General features: G+C 46.6%; 1 protein-coding gene across 1 annotated transcript; it reads right to left on the reverse strand.

Moving 5' to 3' along the window:
- Positions 1-10,079: 10,079 nt before the first annotated feature.
- LOC125386763 lies at positions 10,080-20,152 on the reverse strand. Its single transcript, XM_048413893.1, has 3 exons — positions 19,453-20,152; positions 16,235-18,804; positions 10,080-10,223 (listed from the first exon to the last, which is right to left on the reverse strand). Exons 1-3 carry the CDS (start codon positions 20,150-20,152, stop codon positions 10,080-10,082), a joined length of 3,414 nt encoding a protein of 1,137 aa, XP_048269850.1.

Below are 20,152 nucleotides of genomic sequence, written 5' to 3' on the forward strand. Positions count from 1 at the left end.
GTGTGGAAATATCGAATGCTAGTGTGTGGTCGCACTAGGCTTGTGTGGAAATATCGAATGCTAGTGTGTGGTCGCACTAGGCTTGTGTGGAAATATCGAATGCTAGTGTGTGGTCGCACTAGGCTTGTGTGCTAGTGTATGGTAACACTAGGCTTGTGTGGAAACACTGTGTTACATGTCATAGTCATAGTGTTAATGATCCTCTGAGATCGGTGTAGTCATATCGTCATTGTCACTGCCATTGTCATCACTACAGACGTCCAACTCAGCAGGAACGCAACTATTCGGCATTTTTCTTAATCTGTCATGACTGTATTTATACGATCGTTTGCCATCTAATGTCTTTAAAGTATATCTATCCCCTTCCAAAATCTCTGCTATTACGAATGGACCCTTGAATTTTGGCTCTAGCTTGGTTTGGTTTCTTTTCTCGTTTTTGCGTGGTACGAAATCGCCGAGGTTAAACCTAACCACTTTAGCTTTGTTTCTATCAAATCTTTCTTTGTTGTACTGGGCTTTACTCTCTATGTTCTACGCAGCCTGCTATCTTACATCAGGGATATCGACTTCCTTTTCCTCGATATTGTCGGGTAGCAATAGGTCGTACGGTCTCGCTGTTCTACCGATTAGTAGTTGTAAAGGGCTCGAATTAGTCACGCGGTTGGTGGTGCAGTTCAACGCTAGCGGTATTTCCCCAATCGCGTCTTGCCACGGCCGCCCGGTCGTTTCTACTGTCGTGAACGTATTTTCAATGTACGCATAACACACTCTACCTGTCTATTGGCTCTATCATCGGTCGCTATCGAGTGAACTTTAATTCGTTTGCTTTCGCAGAATTCTCGAAATTCATTACCCTTAGGACATCTTTCCTGATCTGCTACTATCCGGCAGGGACTTCCGAATAAAATATAGCGGGTTTAAGCGCTTTAATGGTGTTACGGAAATCTATCTTACGAGTACGATGCAGGTATACGAATTTAGTGAACACATCGATCAAAACAATGACGTACTCCTTTGAATCGCTTTTACCACTCAACTTGCCTGTTATGTCCATGTGGACCGTATGCCAGGGTATGCTGGTCTTAGGTATAGGATGTAGTTCGGCTTGTATCTTACCTGAACTAGCTTTCGAAACTTGACAAGCATGACAGTTCTCAATGAATCGGCGAACGTACTTCGCCATCCCTTCGAACCAGTAATACCTGTACAGTCTCTCGAGCGTTTTCTCCCAACCTAAGTGCATAATTGACTGGTGCACATGGTTAATAACAGACTATCTAAAACCTCTTAGGACTATAGGTAAACAGAGAGTCCTGCCTTTTCTTTGTATCCTACGGTAAAGAGTACCGGACCGTAATTCGTATGTATTCGCGATGTCTTCCGCGAGCTCATCGTTTTGCAATTTCTTGACGATTCCCAAGGTTTGAGAATCACGACGTTGTTCGGCTAATAGCTAGTATTCCGATATTTCGGCCAGATTGATTTCTTTCTCCGCAATTTTATCAATTTTACGGTGGTCTAAATCTACGGGGTTTCGCGAGAAGAAATCTACGTGGGCTGTCCGTTTACTTTCCAGATACATAATGTCAAAAACAAAAGTCTGCAAGTAGGCCCATCACCGATGGTCCCTGTCATTTAAATGTACTTTATTACTCGACGCTTTCGACGAGTCGCAATCCGTGACGACAAGAAATTCCCGTCCATGTAGATAGTGACGGAAACGCTCGACTGCGTTTACGACTGCTAACGTCTCTAGTTCGTAGGAATTATACCTAGATTCTGCGAGGGTAGTTCTTTTGCTGTAATACTCTATTGCTTTGCCTTTACCTTCGACTTGATGCGTCAAAATCGCCCCGTAACTCTCCGAGCTAGCGTCAGTATGTAGTTCTATCGGGTAACTGGGGTCGAATATCATTAACACCGGCGCGTCGGTCAGGGCGGAAACTGCCTGTTGTCTTATTTTCTCGTGCCTATCTGTCCAAGTTATATTTCTGTTATTTGAGATGAGCGCATACAGGGGTTTGATCACCTGTGAGAATTTAGGGATGAACTTTCGGAAGTACGAAGCTAAGCCTATGAACTGCCTGGACTGTGTGACGGCTGATGGCACAGGTAAAGAGCTTAAGGTGTGTATTTTACCCGGGTTCGGACGAACTTCTTCGTTATGAATTACATATCTCAAATAGAGCACCGATGTCTTTAGAAAAGAACAGTTCGCAATGTTAACAGAGAATCCTGCTTTTACGAGGGTATCTAATACGGTGTTCAGTCTTCCTAAAGCTTGATCTATCGAGTCGGCAATAATTAGAACGTTATCGAAATAAATAACAACGTACGAATGAGCGAGGTCGCCTAGGGCCTTGCGAATGGCCCTCCGAAAGACGGACGGCGCAATTTTTCAGTCCAAACGGCATCGTTATCTACTCATATTGTCTGTCGGGAGTAACGAACGCTGTATACTGCGCTGAATTAGGATAAGTAGGAATTTGGTGAAACCCGCTGGCCATATCCAGGCTAATAAAATATCTCGCCTCTTGCAATCTCGCGACTTGATCCGCAATAAGGAGTAAAGGGTACCGATCCGCGACGGTACTTTGATTTAGTTCTCGGGGATCCACTCGTAATCTATCTGAGCCGCTTTCTTCTTCACGAGTTACGTAAGGCTCGCGAATGGCGAATTACTAGGCCTTATGATCTTTGCTTTAATTAAAACGCTTATTTTCTCACGTACCGCTCTTCGGTCCTCCTCACTAAATCTATAAGAACTTCCTCGTACGGTGATGTTAGGATCAATTAATCGTATTTCTAACCGGCCTGTATTTACGCGAATACGTAGGGAATCCGTAACGAATGAATCTTTGAATTTGTCGAGAAGAGAAATTGATCGACTTTTATTATTACCATGTACATCAGTGTCAGCTTCATTAACGACGATCTCGTTTGCAGTGGTTTCATTACAGACATTAATTATTTTTGTTTTACACATAGCGAGGCTATTTTGTGTAATGTTACGTCAAAACCCAGACTTAGAGTTCCGCAACTAATCGCGATATCATATTTTAGATAACTATCAGCAAGGACATGAGAAATTGTCTTCGATGTAAAAATCATTAATACACACGATGAACAAATGGGAGGCGTATGTTTAATACAAGTATTTCCTGCTCCTCGCATTACTAATATGTCAGTCATTCTTTTGCCAGAAATCTCGAGGCCACGGACTCTTTAATTAGTGAACGCTCGGCTCCCGAATCGGAGTAAAATGGAAACGACTCACCCAGATGACTTGATCTACCCGATGATGCTTCCAGTACGTAGAAGTCGACTCGCCACTTGTTATTGAAATTATGGTTTTCTTTCATAATCAGGTTGACAGTTGCGCCCCGTGCAGCGGGGTCGGAACGTGCGATTTTAAGGGTTAAAACGTGGTAGCGAAAACTTGTTAGGTTTCACACTCGATTTTGCACTAGCGACTGGGTTACTCGCGCACGATGGTCGTAAGTTCTAACACTGTTATAATCGGCACTGATCCCACTTCTGATGTCGGGTTGGGGTTACGATTAGAGTTAGGGTTGAGGGCGTAAACGAATCCCTATTGACACTAGACGTGATCACTATGCAATAGAGGAGATATTTACTAGTGCAAACATGACCATGTTGGAATTGGACAAGTAATCGCGATAAATTGACACTCGAGAAGCTAATGACAATGATCCTAGGCTCAATAACGAATCCACGGTCATCGGGATGACGAACTCTACTCTTCTTTAGCGTCTAAGTTGTACTCAATGTTAATGCGTGGGGCAATCACTACGTATCCGAGAGTTACTTGAATCGTCGTCGAGATCGTACCGGGGAGTGTCTCTCCGTCGCGGTGATGCTGTCGAAGAAAACTATGACGGGTGTGCCTAAGGGCACGAGATCATCGGATTCGCGGAGAAAAGTCTTCGCTCGAAGGGTGAGGGAAATTGACGTTGCTGTTAATTGGTCAATTTCCATGTTGGTGGTTAGAGAAAGATATTAGCTGTCCTTGGGGAGAGTTGCTAGCGAGAAGCGTCGTTCGTGGAAGGATAGATTTCTCTTATCTTCCCGTAGTTGGGGCACGGGCCATTTGTCTATTTGAGAGACTTTGTGTAATTGAAATTTAATATTCGTAGCGGGTCCTCGCCCAGCTAAACATATACTGTGAAGATGCGTTGGCATCTGGCAATCGTCTTACCCGAAGGACAAAGTCTGCGTGTGGCGAGCCACGGGACAGAAATCGTTGAAATGTTTACCGTCGTGCCCCGTCCCAAGTATTTCTTTTAAGGAGAGCTATAGAATTACTTCATGCCTTTGTTAGACAAAACGTTCATCCCTTGACCGCGACTACGTTCGGCGACCGGTTGTCACCTCGAGCCCGAGCTCACTATCATAAATTTCGAATAAGTACAGTCGGATCGAATTACAACAGTTTCTTAGTGCGGCTATGATGAAATCTGGGTTACAGCGCTAAAGGGGTCCTCCCACCGCTCCAAAGGGGAGGCTCCGGTGTTCTTTCATCTCCGACATATATATATATACGTATATAAGACAAGCACAATATGGACAAGTACTGTAAGTCAAGTAAACTTACGGCTCAGGGGGTTTCGGAGCTTCCAGGCCCCGTCGGGGATTCGAGCAGCGTCCCAGGCTCGACCCGACGGTCACCCAACGACTGGACGAACGGCGAGGGGAAGGTCGATCCCAGGGCCTCCCCTCGTTCGGTAAACACGACCGGGGACCAAGAAACACCCGCAGTTGTCACAGAGGAAATGACGGGCATGAAAAGCACTAGAAGATGCCTCGAATTTGATGAAGACAACGCGGGAATCATCGAGGATGTCGAGATGCCAATGCAGGCACTCAAGGACAAGACACCACTCACCGAAAAGGCGACCCGAATCGCCAAGGAAAGAATCTTCAGAGGTGACAAGATCACCAGATATATGAGAAAGTCCCCAGTGGAGGGGGGCGCGTGCATGACAACGAGAAGCCTGGCCAGGAGCCAGCCGGGGGCAACGAGGGACGAAGCGGCCAGCACCTCGGAGCCAGACACGCCGGCGGAAATGTCGGACAGCGGCAGCGAAGCGGCGGCACCAAGAGAATGGCTCAGGAGGAAGGCCATGGCGAACAGAGCAACGGCCGAGACCGAAGGCAACGACGAGGACAGCATCGTCATTAAGATGAGCGAATGGAAGGCGATGACGGAAATCATCACAGAAGTCTTCCGCGAAATCCAACACATAGGTAGCAGACTCTACCTCATGAGCAAAAAGGATACCGACATCAAGAAAAGGAGGGACGCCATCAGTAAAAAAGCAATCAAGCTCCACTCGATGTTGGACGAGATGAGGCTCAAGAGGAACGCGAGGGCAGTCACGGCCACCAGGATGACCACCCCTCCGGGGAGGACTGAGGAGAAGGAAGGAAAAAGGAAGGAGATATCGCCCGTCGAGGGGAAGGGAGACACCAAGAGAAAGAGACCGACGACCGCGGAGGCCTCCTACGCAGGAGCCTGTGCCGGCAACACCTCAGTAAAAGCGACTACGGAATGCACGGACAGCGATGTAAAGGAAGACTGGATCCCTGCCCGCGGAAGGAGAGGAAAAGGAACGGACACCCCGACGGTGGTCAGGAAGGCGAACGCAGGAAGGGCGGCATTGGACAAGCCAAGGAGGCCGGAGGGACCGAAGAGGATACGTAACAGACCCGAAGCCATCCTCGTCAAAGTAGGGCAGGACAAGGAGTGGATCCAGGTCTACAAAGACTTGATGGGGGCAAGGGAATCCCTCAAAGAGAGCTGCGGGATCAGGAGGACCAGAACAGGTGACATCCTGATCGAGCTGAAAGCAGGTAGCAACGCCAAAAAGACCGCGGCGGATATGAACACGGCGCTAAGAGGCAAGGTGAGAGCGCTACCAATGCGCGACAAGACCTCCGTAGAGATCAGGGATATAGACCCGCTCGTAGGCAAGGAAGAACTAGCCAGGGAGATAGTAGAGCAACTGGGCGTAAGCGACATCACTGAGGTCGAAGTAAAGACCCTAAAAATGGCGCCGTGGGGCACCCAATCGGCAATAGTGACGATGCCGAAAGCCTACCTGGCCAAAGAGGGGGCGAGCCGGAAGATCAGAACCGGCTTGACGATAGCCTCGATAAAGGCACTACCAAATGTGGTAAAGTGCTTCAGATGTCACATGTTTGGGCATATCGCGAACAAGTGCACGGCGATAAGCCCTGGAAAGGAGATTTGCAGGAAGTGCGGAGCCAAAGACCACACGATAGCTGACTGCGTCAACGCACCCTGCTGCTCCATCTGCAGCAAGGAGAAAGGAGTGAAATTTGACCACGTAACCGGATCCCTGGCTTGTCCAGAATAGAGAAGGCGGTTGAAAGCGGGTAAATGAGGATACTGCAGATAAACCTCAATAGATGCAAGCTGGCGCAGGACATGATGCACCAATGCGCGATCGAACTTAGGCCGGATATAATAATAATTTCCGAGCCGAACAGGCAGCTACCGCACTGGTTTAATGACACCAAAGGAGACGCCTCGATATGGGTCACACTCCTCAATGGCAAGCTGCCTGATGAAACATCGGAGGTCACGAGCGACGGGATAGTGGGCGTCCGTGTTGGCGACGTCTTCTGCTTCAGCGGATACTGTTCGCCCAACATAAACAAGCCAGCATACTGCAAATACATAGACACGCTGTCGGCTATGACGAAGAGTGTTACTAGAAGACACGACAAGGTCGTCGTGGCCGGAGACTTCAACGCAAAGTCAACCTGTTGGGGAGGATCGACCACAGACAAGAGAGGGAGAGTCTTAATGGAGGCACTAAGCGCCCACCGGGTGTTTCCATTGAGGCTCAAGGAAAAGTACACTTTCTTCATGAACGGGAAGACGAGCTTCCCCGACATAATGAGCGTATCCAACAAGGTCAGCGAGATACACGCCGGAAGCGCGGTCTTAGACAAATACTCGGCCTCGGACCATCTGTACGTGCTCCACAGGTTTAAGACGAGAAGGACCCGAACCGTATCGAAGTTCTACAGGTACGTGACCAAGGACATGTCGCCGGAGGAGTTCCTGAGCAGATTCGACGTCACACTGAAGAAGGAGGACCTCAACGCGGCTAGCGGTGAGGATGGGGCCGAGCTCTTGCAAAAGAGCATAGAAGGTGCGTGCGAAGGGACGCTAAGGAAGTCGAACGGCGCAGCGAGCCACAAGTACGCGAACTACTGGTGGAACCAGAGGATCGCGGAACTGAGAGCGCAGGCGCACAAAGCGCTCAGGAAGGTGACGAGAGAAAGAAAGAAGAACGCCGGCAACACCGAGCCCCTCGTCAACGCCTTCAAGGAGATCCGTAGGCAGTTAAAAAAGGAGATCGCCTGTAGCAAAAAAACAGCTTGGGCAGAATACTGCAAGATACTGGAGAGCGACCCTTGGGGCAAACCCTATCGCACGGTCATGAAGAAATGTAAAAGCAAGGGACCAACAAACGACATGCCGATCGACATGGTGAAGGCAGTCCTACAGAGGCTATTCACCTTGGGACACGGACCCCCCCATTATGAGGGCCGCGAAGAGGCAGAGACCGAAGAAGAAGGAGATATTAGCCTCAGCGTCGCCATCGGCGAAGGCGATGTCGTCGATGCCCCCGGAAGAATGAACACCAAGAAGGCTGCAGGAGTCGATGGCGTGCCGGGCGAGATCGCGAAGCTGGTAGCGAGTCGCAGGAGCGAGCTCGTGACAAGGGCGTTCAACGGCATCACCGAATCAGGAAGGATCCCAGACTGCTGGAAGACGGCCAGAGTAATACTGCTAAGGAAACCGGGAAAGGATCCCAGTCTCCCCAACGCGTACCGGCCGATAAGCATACTCCCAACCATGAGCAAGATCTGGGAAAAATGCTTTAAGAGGATCATCAGGAGATGCATCGGGACGGACCCGTTCCATCGGAGGCAATATGGCTTCAGAAAGAAGAGGAGCACGGTAGATGCCATCACGCAGGTGATGAAGTTTGCCAACATCTGCAAACAGAAGATGGTAATATGCGTGATGATCACCCTGGATATTAGCAATGCCTTCAATTCGCTCAGCTGGAAGAGCATATACGAGGAATTTGACAAGAGGAAGCTGCCATGGAAGGTCAAAAGACTAATCGGCAGTTACCTATCCGGAAGGAGGATCATCGTGAGCAACCAGCACGGCACGGTGGAGCACGAGGTGGCGGCGGGAGTCCCGCAGGGATCCATCCTCGGACCATTCCTGTGGAACTTGGTATACGACCGGTTGCTCGAGAGACTCGACAACATGCCAATGGTCAGAGCAACCGCCTTCGCGGATGATCTGGCCATCACATGTTCCGTCGGGAGGAGCGAAGATGCCTCCGTCAAGGTCAACACGATGCTAAGGATCGCCAACGATTGGTGCATGAGTGTCGGGCTCACCCTGGCGAGGGAAAAGACGGAGGTTATGCTCATCACAAGCTTGCGAGTGCCGAGAGTGGTGAAACTCAGGTTGGGCCCCTCGGACATCGAAACGGTCGACCGCATCAGGTATCTCGGAGTCGTCATCGACTCCAGTCGGAGGTTCGGTGCGCATATCGAGATGGTGTGTAACAGAGCCGACAAGTTAATAGGAGCCCTTAGGGGAATCCTACCCAACTTCAATGGGCCGCCCAGCCTGGCTCGTAGGCTCTACTACAATGTGTGGGAGTCCATCGTAACCTATGGAGCACCGGTGTGGGCTAGAGCAGCGAATACCGATAAGAACTGGAAAAAGCTGAAACGAGCACAACGAACGGCCCTGTGCATAACAACGACGGCATACCGTACCGTCTCCCACGCGGCACTTTGTGTGTTGACCGGGAATCTCCCGATCTACATAAAGATAAAGATGCTCGGAGAGACCTACGAGAGGAACAAGAACCATGGGACCAGGATTGGCACGGATGACGGCTCCAAGCTGAAGGAGGAACTGGAGGCGATTCGCAAGAAGGCCCAAGAGGATTGGCAGAAGGAGTGGAACAACTACAAAAAAGATAATATCACAAAGAAGCTAATACCGAGTGCGTTGCTATTCACCAAAAGGAAGATGGACATCGATCACCACACCATGCAGCTGCTAACCGGGCATGGGAGCTTCGGTGTCTATAGGAAAAGGATTGGCAGGGACAGCGACAGCAACTGCCTCGACTGCGGAGACCCGAACGACGATGCAGAGCACGCCCTATTCGCGTGCCCGAAGTGGACGGACAGAAGGATCGAGCTGGAGAACGCTTTGGGCGGGAAGATAGACGTGGGCAATCTGATCGCCACGGTGACCGCCAAGGACGAGAGCTGGAATAAATTCAGGCAATTCTGCAAGACCGTCATGTGTCACAGGAGGGTGACAGGGAGGGCCTGGGAAGAGGCAAGGAGGAGAACGAGCGAAACAACAACTACGCGGAGCAATGAGGGCAAGATCATGAAACAACGGCAAACCGTAGAAGGAGACCAGCCCAGTATTCTGAACTGGCTGAGAGGACGACATGAGCAGTAACTGCCCGAAGAAGTAGACACAACGGGGCACGAAAGGACAACTCTGATGACTGCCGACAGGTTTTACCGGGGTTGTCTGCCCCCTAAGCGGAGGAAGAAGGAGGAGGGGTTTTTAGTGGGTATGGCAACGACATCCGACCGACTCCCACATAACCCAGTGATGCGGGTCACTGGGCATGCGTAATAGCATTTTCCCCTCCCCACGCAAAAAAAAAAAAAAAAAAAAAAAAAAAAAAAAAAAAAAAAAAAAAAAAGAGAACGTTAATATAAATTATATCATTGATTCATGTGTTAATTTTTCTAACATGTGCTAAAAATGAACCCCTCAATCAAAGAATGCTAATACATGATAACTACCGCTTGTAATTATACTTATTAAAATTTTTTTAACAATTTTATTTCGATATGTTTGTTGCTTACGAAGGCTATGTATATATACAGTTTTGTTTTTCGTTTAATATTTACTCCCAAACGTAGAACTTACTTAGCAAACTACGTACTGATAAAGTTTATGTTACATTGAATCGTTTTAAGAGCTTATTTATTTCGTGTAAATTTTGTTCTGCATGTTGAGCTATTTTTCCTTCCAGTAGAACTTTTGGTTCGTACTTCAGCAATTGATAGCCATCAACTAAATACTTCTTTGGCTCCTGCTGCAAAAAGAAACAAACCTTCAAATACTTGTTAATGTAAAGTGCAAATAAATGATGGCAGAAATTTTTGTTCACAATTTATGTAATTGTCTGTTAATATTGTATAATTATCGTATTATGTAAAAAATGCTTCAGCCCCTTATAACTATAATTACTGTTAGAACACGCGTATATTACCGAAAGAAATAGAAACAAAGGCAACCGAAGATAATACAAAAAATGTATTTTGTAGATTAAGTACGTTGCATATATGGTACATTTGTATTGTATGTGGAGAGTGAGGGAACGTAGAGAGAAACGATACACAAGTATGTATCCCCTCCATAGTATGTATGCGAGCGTTGTATGATGGCCTAGAATTCCGTTGAGAAAAAAGAGAAGTGCAGTGTGAAATCTCGTGCCCTAGGCCTCCGGCAAGTAGCCCACGTGGCGAGCAGAGTTATGTGAATATTCTAATATTCTAGTATTCTAATACTAGGGAGGGGATACATACTTGTTTGTGTTTTCGCTCTACGTTCCCTCTCCCTCGCACGTACAATACAAATATACTACATATTCAACAAAGACCAATAGTGTTGAATCTACTGATTAGTAATGTTATCAAAAATTCCTTATTGACTATTTTTGACTAGTAGTTTTCTGAGTCCATGAGTCAACAGCTTATCACAGACAACGTAACTTTTCACGTGCGGATCCATGATCTTAAAAATGATCAATTATTTATCAGTTATTTTGTTTATAAAAATAGTACATACAAGTTGTTATACTCCAAAATTTTATAGAAAATTGCTGTGCGACGACAGTATCTTCAAAATGATTAATAAGTACAATATTCTACGCTTCTAACATTCGTTACGAAATAGTCGAATAAGTAGACAAATATCCTCGAACAATTGAGTACTATACAACTTTTTGTAACGAACTTTGCAACGAACGGCAGTCAACGTGGACAAAATTTTAAGTACTTTAAGTATTAACGTGTTAGTTTATTAAAGAGACGAGTAGTAAAAATGTAATAGTTAATTATATTAAAATCATTTTAAGTACAAGTACAGAGATAGTGCATGTCGGTCGTAACCATCGCTCACTTGATTCTACCGTATGACTCGCTATGCTGCTCGCTATATTCTTCGCTATACTAATTCGCTCTAAAGACTCCTTTCCCTAGAGGGGATGTCCGTCTATTTATATTGTCCGATGGATTTACAGAAGGTCATATGTGGTTCCGGTTGACGATTATTCATAACAGCGATAATGTTTTTATCCAATTATTTTGTTTATTCTTAAACCTTGCAAATCAAAACAGCGTCGATACTCTAAGGTACAACAATAAAAGTCACTCCTGATTCGAATCGTCCTATGACTCATGTGTCGCTACATATCCATGTTTATAAGAGCAGTAATAGGCCACCTACTTAGCCTTATCAGAAATTATTTTAGCTTCTTTTCAAATCACAGACGATGAGATCAAGGTTTTCGAAAACTTTGTATGATCTTTGAAACGGTGTTCGGGATTTCGAGTGGCCGTTCGTTTATGCCTTGGATAGCACCTATCCGTTCTTTGAGAAATTTCGAATTACCTATCCTCCTCGAGCTGTAAATCTGATGATTCAGAGGTCAGGGAGAAACCCCAGGGAAAACCCCCGGTCCGGAAGGCACGATGCATGGACGAGACCCAACGGCTGATGGGGGAAATCAGCGACATACTAGGACAGTCACCAACAGAGCGTCGTACCGTGCGGGTGAAATACTTCACTCTCAACAAGATCTTACAACTGCTGTGTTCAAAACATCAAACTTTACTTTTATGCAACAATTTTACTTTTACTTTTATACACTAACAATCGATCTATTAAACCTCCTCCACCTTGAGTATTAAGTCATTCAAGGTACGCGATATCGACCAATCGGTTGGGCTTGGCCGGTCGCTCTTTAGTTGATAATTCGCAACAGACGGTATGCAAGATAACATCATAGATACAGATTTTCAGAATGTTGTCTCAAAATTTTCACATTATCTTAAAACTTGAGAATGAAATGACAACTATGAATATAATATTTCGATATGATTAGAATAATAAAGCACTTCAATGAGGTTGAAAGAAGCGATAACTTTTTTTTTTTGACGTGGAGGAAATCCGCACGGACACCCGAGTACCTGCGTCACCCTATAAGTCAGGGGGCCCCGGCCCCGTCCAACCAAACGTCCCAGTTTGGAAGGACGGCCTCGAGGACCCTTAGCCCCGGCGCGCCTGCTCTCATGCCGAGCCTAGCACGCCATCTGTCGAGCAGGGCCCGTCGAGCCCGACCCTCAACGTCGGCGCCCACCGGATCGACCTCGTCCGACAGACCCCGAGTGTGAAGGTAAATCTCGCGACACCTCAGTGCCTGCAGTTCGAAAGGGGGGAACCCGGCGAGCACCGCCGCTGCTGCCGCAAAAATGGTGTGGAAGCCCCTCACTACCCTGATGGCCGCCGTCCTCTGCAACCTCCTGACCTTCAGAAGACTGCGGCGGCTGGCTATCAGGTCCTCTGCCCAGATTGGAGCTCCATAGAGGAGCCTCGATCGCACCACGCCGGCGTACAGCCGGCGCACTCCGATGCCGGGCTAGCTGAACATGTACTGTAGAGATGCGTCGACATCTGGTAATCATTTTACCCGAAGAATAGGGTCTGCGTGTGGCGAGCCACAGGACAGAAACCGTTAGAATTGTCGTTTACACGCGTTTACTGTCGCGTGCCGCTATAACTATTTCTTTCAAGGACAGCTATAGAATTACTCCATACCTTTGTTAGGTAAAAACGTTCATCCCTTGACCGCGGTTACGTTCGGCGACTGGTTATCGCCTCGAGCCCAAGTTCACTATCATAAATCCCGAACAAACACAGTCGGATTGAATGACGACAATTGCTTAATTACGGCTATGGTAGAATCTAGATTAAAGTGTTAAGGGACTTTCCCAAAATTCTTAAGAGAAGGCTCCGGTGTCCTTTCATCATCGACATATATATTATTATTTAAATATGTAGTATTATTTAAGTATGTGTCAAATTTGATATTTCATCTTACCAATAATGGCACTAAAATCTCCATTTCTGTATGTCTCCTACTAAGGTCTGCGTGGGCTGCATGTAATTCGAAAAGAATCAGGCCTCGAATTCGATTTTCAGCTGAAACAAAAAGCTCAAATTATACGTACTATTACTATCCGTACCAAGTGGATGAGATACAATGAAATCGTAAAGTAAAGCATGACGTAAGTAAGCGTACTAATTGATCTGATTCAGGTAGGATCGTGCTCATTGCGCACATACATACGTAGGCAACTGTATGAATTTTTGAAATTGCCGATTTTTATAATCTTATGTAATTGACGATTTTTAAGAAAGCATACTAGTTATATTTGAAATAAAAATAGAGTTAAAATTAAAGATAATGTTTTTTCGTTGCAGCTTTGCTTTCTGATAAATTTGTAAAAGTTTATCAATTGCATGTTTATTGTTTTCTCTTATATATACCTATCATGTATAGCTATAAATGATATGCAGTGATATTTGTACCTACCATATCAAATTGCAAAGAAGAAATATTAGTAGTAATAACATAATATTAATATATCTTCTATACAAGGATTATTGGCAATTATTTACGACGTGGATGAACTTATCGATTTCACTGACCTTGAAATATGTCATCAGGATCAACGTTTTGAGCAATTTTTCCCTATATACATGCCGAGTTATCATTAGGGTTAGGGGCGTGTAACGAATCTTCATTTGGATTAGACATGGTTATTACGCAATAGAAAAGATATTTACTAGTACAAATATGATTATTATAGAATTTGACAAGTAACCGTGGTAATTATATATTCGAAATGCTAATGGCAATGATCTTAGGCCCAATAACGAATCCACGGTCAACGGGGTAGCCAATGTGCTTTTTTCCAAAGTCCAAGTCGAACTGAACTCACTGGTCCACAATTCAAGTGTAACTCAACTTACTTATCTACAAGTAGATCTGCCCAATGTCGGGTGACCCGACGCTGGAGAAGTTGAAGGCTGATAATACAAGGGAAATAAGGAATATGAGGCGTTGGATCGACACCAACGCCGAAATGAAAAGGGAACGTCGTGACAGGAGAATGGTGCCCACCCAGATGACTCCTAAGGAACAAGAGTGAATACACCGCGCTGGCGTGTCGGCAGCCGTTCAAACCAAGGTCGGCCAGTCGGCAAAAGGGAAAGGTATATCGCCGTTGAAAGAAAGAAGAACGACTAATAGGAGAAATCCGAGGCAAGAGAAGCTATCATATGCCGAGGCATGTGGTAGGAACAGACAAAATGCCGAAAGCGAGGGTGAATGGACGGCGATCGTCAGGCGAAGAGGGATTAGGAGTGTAGCTGATAAGACCGATGAGAAGGCACTGAGAAATAAAAGTGGTAAGGATGAAAGAAGGGATATAGTAGCAAGGGGAAAGAGCGAAGCGATCCTGGTTAAAGTTGGCCAGGACGCTAACTGGTTAGATTCTTACAGAGAGGTAGTGGGAGCGAAAGATGTACTTGTTAAGAGCATGATACATTTACACTATACATGTGAATGTGTGTGTAAGCGTCAGAGGGCGTCCAGACCTTAGTTGGGACAAAAGACAATAGTCAGTCGTTAGAAGTATCTGGAAGAGTCGGTTGACAACAAGCGTACGTGCCAGTAGGATTACGTCTTTAGAGTGTAAGATATATGTATAACTGTTGTGTGCTAAATAAAGGAACTTATTTGTATTTCCGAATTCCTCCTACATCTTTACATGGTAGTAGAGCGTGGTTCATAGTTTTGCAAGTTATTTAGTGCGTGGTTTTCAATCTTGAAAGTTAGTTCGAGTGAGTTTTCAGTAAGGGAAGAAACCTTCAAAGGTTACAAAGAGGAAAGATATACTTCGAGCACGTAGGAACGCTTGAGTAAGAGATAAGGAATCATTTATCGGAATCATGATCGGAAATCATGATACCTATATTCGATCGTGAGGATTACGGTATGTGGAAGCAAAGAATAACGATGTTTCTCAGGTATAAAGAATGCGAGATTGTCACAACTAGGGTGTAAAATTCGTACTATCGCGGGGAGACGCGGTCGTTAGAATACGCGTCAACGAGAGTCGTAAATTCCCGTTACGATTAGAATAATCGACACCACGAATAGTTCGATCCCCGTATTTCGGTTAGGATAATCGGGGTGGTTGATGCGGTATAACACTGAGAGTCACAGAATTATAATAATGTATATTTCCAACAACTAGTCTACACGATTGAAAAGATATAAAACAATTAACAACTTTATCGCACGCAGATAATGTAAATGTATACAGTATCGAGCAAGGCTCTTACACTTGAAGTTAGTCTCTTGGTGGACGTAGCACGATATGATACTTAACAGAATAAGCGAATGTTTGGCAATGTGTAATGTTCGACGCGTCACAAGGAACTGATCCACTTTCGATGATTTCTTTGTCTCATCTTTAAGACGACCCCCACTATACTTAGGTCACGCCACCGTTCGCGCCTATGCTCACGTATGTCTATTCTTGCGTGGAAAACGTAACGGACCAAATTCGACGTTTCGAGAACTCGCTGCTTGGCAACAGCTATGCGCTCGTCGATACATTGTATATGATCCGGCGGTCAGATAAGACGATCTGACTGAGACATTGTAGGGCCGCGAGTGACGGTTAGAAAATACAGCCTGTGTTAAGCCTCGTGGCGTAACATCCTCCCCCCGTTGAGAGGGTACCGATCAAATGATATGGTGTGGAGTCAGTTGCGTCGCTGGCGAATCTCCTTGGCTCCGTGTGGGTGGTCGGACTCGTCTGGATCTGGGTGAATGGGTAAGGGGACCAGTCTTTTGACGCCACGATCCAGGGTAGTTGTTGCCGTCTGCACGGTGGCGGTCCGTATGATTCCGTCGACTCCTGGAAGGACCTTGATCACGCGGCCCAAAGGCCATTGCATGGATGGTACGTTATCCTCCCTGAGGACTACTATGGTGCCTACTCGGATGTCGTGACTGCCCTTGCTCCATTTATTTCGGATGTTCAGCTCGTTCAGGTATTCTCGATGCCAACGGCGCCAGAAATGTTGTTTGATCCTTTGAATATGTTGCCAGCTGGAGAGACGATTGGATGGAGTGTCCCGGAAATCTCGTTCTCGAAAGCTTGTTAGTGCATCTCCGATGAGGAAGTGACCGGGAGTAAGGACAAGAAGATCGTTTGGGTCAGATGATATTGGAGTCAGAGGACGGGAGTTGAGGATAGACTCGATTTCAATGATCAGTGTGTTCAAATTTTCGTATGTTAAGAGCTCGTTACCTGCGACACGTCTGAGATGTCTTTTGAAGGACTTCACCGCAGCCTCCCACAGCCCGCCGAAGTGAGGTGAGTTGGGAGGAATGAAGTGCCATTCGATTCGTCGATCGGCTAAAAAGGACTGAATCCTTACCTTATGATCGTCGGACTGCAGGAGGTTTCGGAGCTCTCGTAATTCATTGTTGGCGCCAACGAAGTTGGTGCCGTTGTCAGAATAAATTGTTACACAGAATCCTCGGCGAGCGATGAATCTTCGCAGAGCAGCAATGAAGGCCTCGCTAGTGAGATCGGTGACCAGCTCGAGGTGGACTGCTTTAACTGCAAGGCATACGAAGATTGCTACATATACCTTGATTTTTCGTCGGCTGCGATCCTTTCGTTCCTTGATGTAGAACGGTCCGCAATAATCGATTCCGACGTTCGTAAATGGACGAGATTCCGTTATCCGTGCAGCTGGAAGGTCGCCCATTACGTACTCTACTGGAGGTGGATTGGCTCGGCAGCAACGTACGCACTTCTTCAGCGTGCTCCAAACTTGACTACGGCCGTCGATAGGCCAGTAAGATCTCCTTAAGGCATATAAGGTAGCTTGAGTTCCGGAGTGGAGATTTAGGAGGTGTTCATGCTCGATTATGAGTGCTGTAACTGAGGATTTGGGTAGAATGATTGGGTGTTTCTGAGTGAAGGGCATTGGTGAATGACTGAGTCGGCCTCCGACTCGCAATATCTCGTCCTTGTCCAGAAATGGATTGAGTCGTTGCAGCTTCCCCTTCACTGCAGAATTTTGATCTGTGCGGAGAGTACGTATTTCATCTGGAAAATAACAGAGTTGTAACAATTTGACCAATTTGTTATGCGCATTGGTTAAATCATGTGTGGTTAGAGGTCCCCCCCGATCCTGTTTTTGCCTCCATCGGAGGCAACGAGCGGCAATTCTTATCAGCTTGGGCCAAGAGGAATATCTCTCCAGTAGACTGTGGTCAGGCGGAGTCACGGACAGACATGTTGCCTTCTTTTGCTCTGGTATTTCAACTAATGGTACTGGGTTCCACGACGGCCAGTATTTTTCAGGTTGTTGGAGCCATTCTGGTCCATGTTGCCAAATGGTAGATCGCAGGAAGTCTTGGGGTGATTGGCCTCGAGATATGAGATCTGCAGGGTTATCGGTAGTGGGAATGTGGCGCCAATCTGAGGTGTGAGTCTTTTGTTGAATCTCTGTCACACGATTGGCGACGAAGGTTTTCAGCGTATGGGGTGATGTATTAATCCAGTGTAAAACGATTGTAGAATCAGTCCAGTAAACGGTCCGAGAAATGTTGCTTGGTAACGCTTGAAGGACTGTAGTGGCCAATGATGCGAGAAGAAGTGCTCCACTCAGTTCCAGCCTTGGAATGGTTTGTGATTTGAATGGAGCCACTTTTGACCTTGCGGTGAGGAGTCGTGTCCAAACATGACCATCCGGAGCGATGGTGCGAAGGTAGACGCATGCCCCATACGCCCTCTCGCTGGCGTCGCAGAATCCGTGTAATTCAATTTCCGCTGCAGTCTTGATTATAGTTTTACGTGGAAACTTCACGTTATTTAGCAAAGGTAGCTGTGAATAATATTTGCTCCATTCTGTGTGTACGTCAGCCGGAAGAGATTCGTCCCAGTCAAGTTTTAAAGTCCAAAGTCGTTGGAGCAACATCTTAGCGCGAACGATCACTGGTGCCAGTAATCCAAGAGGGTCGTAGATCTTGGCAATTTCGGAGCTGATTGTTCTCTTCGTAATTCGAGAGGCGGTAGGATTGATTTTGACGGAATATAGGATCGAATCGTCAAAGGAATTCCAAACAACACCCAGAGTTTTGAAAGTTTGCGATTCGCCTAGTAGCAGCTTATCGTTTATGTCCTGCTCGGAAAGTCCTCGTAGCAGTTCCCGGTCGTTCGCTGCCCATTTTCGGATGTTTAAGCCGGCTAATTTAAGCAATTCTATGAGCTCCGTTCTTAGTGATTGTGCCTCGTTCTTTGTTTCGGCTCCTGTGAGAACATCGTCGACGTAGAAGTCTCGCTGTAAGACCATCGCTGCTCGTGGGTATCGATGTCCCTCGTCGTCTGCCAGTTGTTTGAGGCACCGAATGGCTAGATAGGGGGCCGCTGACAGCCCGAATGTCACTGTGTTAAGTTGATAGATGTCCACTTCTCCGTCCGAGTTGCGCCACAAGATTTGTTGGAATTTCCGATCCTCTGGACGCACAAGAAATTGTCGATACATCTTTTCGACATCGCCTGTAATGACATACTGATGAAAACGAAATCTTAAAAGGATAAGAAATATGTCGTCTTGTAGTTTCGGTCCCGTATGAAGTACGTCGTTTAATGAAACTCCGGTGGTGGTTGGTGCAGATCCGTCAAACACAACTCGGAGTTTTGTAGTCCGGCTGGATTCTTTGATCACGCCGTGATGTGGCAGAAAATATCCGTCGTCCGTGCAGTGGTCCGTGGTGATCTTCGTCATATGTCCTAATTCCAAGTATTCCTGTATTACGGCGTGATAGTCGGCTTCGAATTGTTTGTCTCGTTGGAATCGACGGCAGAGGGAAGTGAGTCGCTTCATTGCCATGGCTTTCGAAGATCCAAGCGGAGGAGTTGTTTCGTTGAATGGGAGAGCGACAACGTATCGCCCTTCGTTGTTGCGTTGAACGTGATTTCGAAAGTGCTCCTCGCACTGTCGTTCCGATTCCGAAATTCTTGCGGTGGGCGGTCCCTCGTCGATTTCCCAAAAACGGGCGAGGTCCGCCTGTAAAGCCGTCGTGGAGGTGTGAAATGCGTATGCTAATGATTGTGAGGTTGGGCTCCCCCCGATGACCCATCCGAATCTCGTCTTTTGCAGACGCAAGTCGGGCCCGTTTGCTTGACTGATATCAAGTTGGCCGACACAGAGTGATGCTAGTGTTTTGCTATGCCCCTGGTCTTGATGCAGATACGTGTGATGTCGCTGTCTACAGATGCGACATGATCCCGCGGAGCATTGAGTGAGAGCGTGTCCCTTGCCTAAACAATTGGTACAGAGCGACGCCCTTTTGGCGATTTCCAGGCGTTCTTTGGGCGTCTTCGTTTTGAAGACATGGCAATTCCATAATTTGTGTTGTCCGTGGCAGTTCGGACACAACAACGTATTATGTGTAGTTATGAATGTGTAGCTTCGCGGCGCGTCCTGTCGCCGACGGTCGTGTTGATCGGACGCCCCTTTTTTGACGGTTAATGATGAACACGCTCTGTCGCTATTCGTCCGTGTTTTTAGAAAATCTACTAAATGCGTATATGGCGGCAATTTCTTGTCCGGTAGGGTATGTTGCCACTCGCGAACAACGGCTGAGGGTAACTTCGACGTGACAAGCTTTATGAGAATGGCGTTTGACGTGACTGGGTCCCCGAGTCTTTCTAACGCTTGGAGATGTACTTTGACTGTCTCGATAAGATCGTCTATAGCTTCGGGTGTTTCTTTAGTTATTCTGGGATAGTCGAGAATCAGGTCCCAGTGACGCATGCAGATCTGGCGGTGGCAGTCGAATTTTTCCCTAAGAGCGTCCAT

The sequence above is a fragment of the Bombus terrestris genome, chromosome 17 (assembly GCF_910591885.1).
Source record: "Bombus terrestris chromosome 17, iyBomTerr1.2, whole genome shotgun sequence".
NCBI lineage: Eukaryota > Metazoa > Arthropoda > Insecta > Hymenoptera > Apidae > Bombus > Bombus terrestris.

Bases quoted from the DNA above. Each gene is read 5' to 3' on its own strand.
- LOC125386763 (XM_048413893.1), bottom strand. From the start codon at position 20,152: ATGGACGCTCTTAGGGAAAAATTCGACTGCCACCGCCAGATCTGCATG. The intron at 18,805-19,452 runs GTCTGCAAAAGA...TTGTGCGTCCAG, and splicing joins AGCAAACGGGCCCGACTTGC to AGGATCGGAAATTCCAACAA. The intron at 10,224-16,234 runs GTACCATCCATG...TTCTTTTTGCAG, and splicing joins TAGTCCTCAGGGAGGATAAC to CAGGAGCCAAAGAAGTATTT.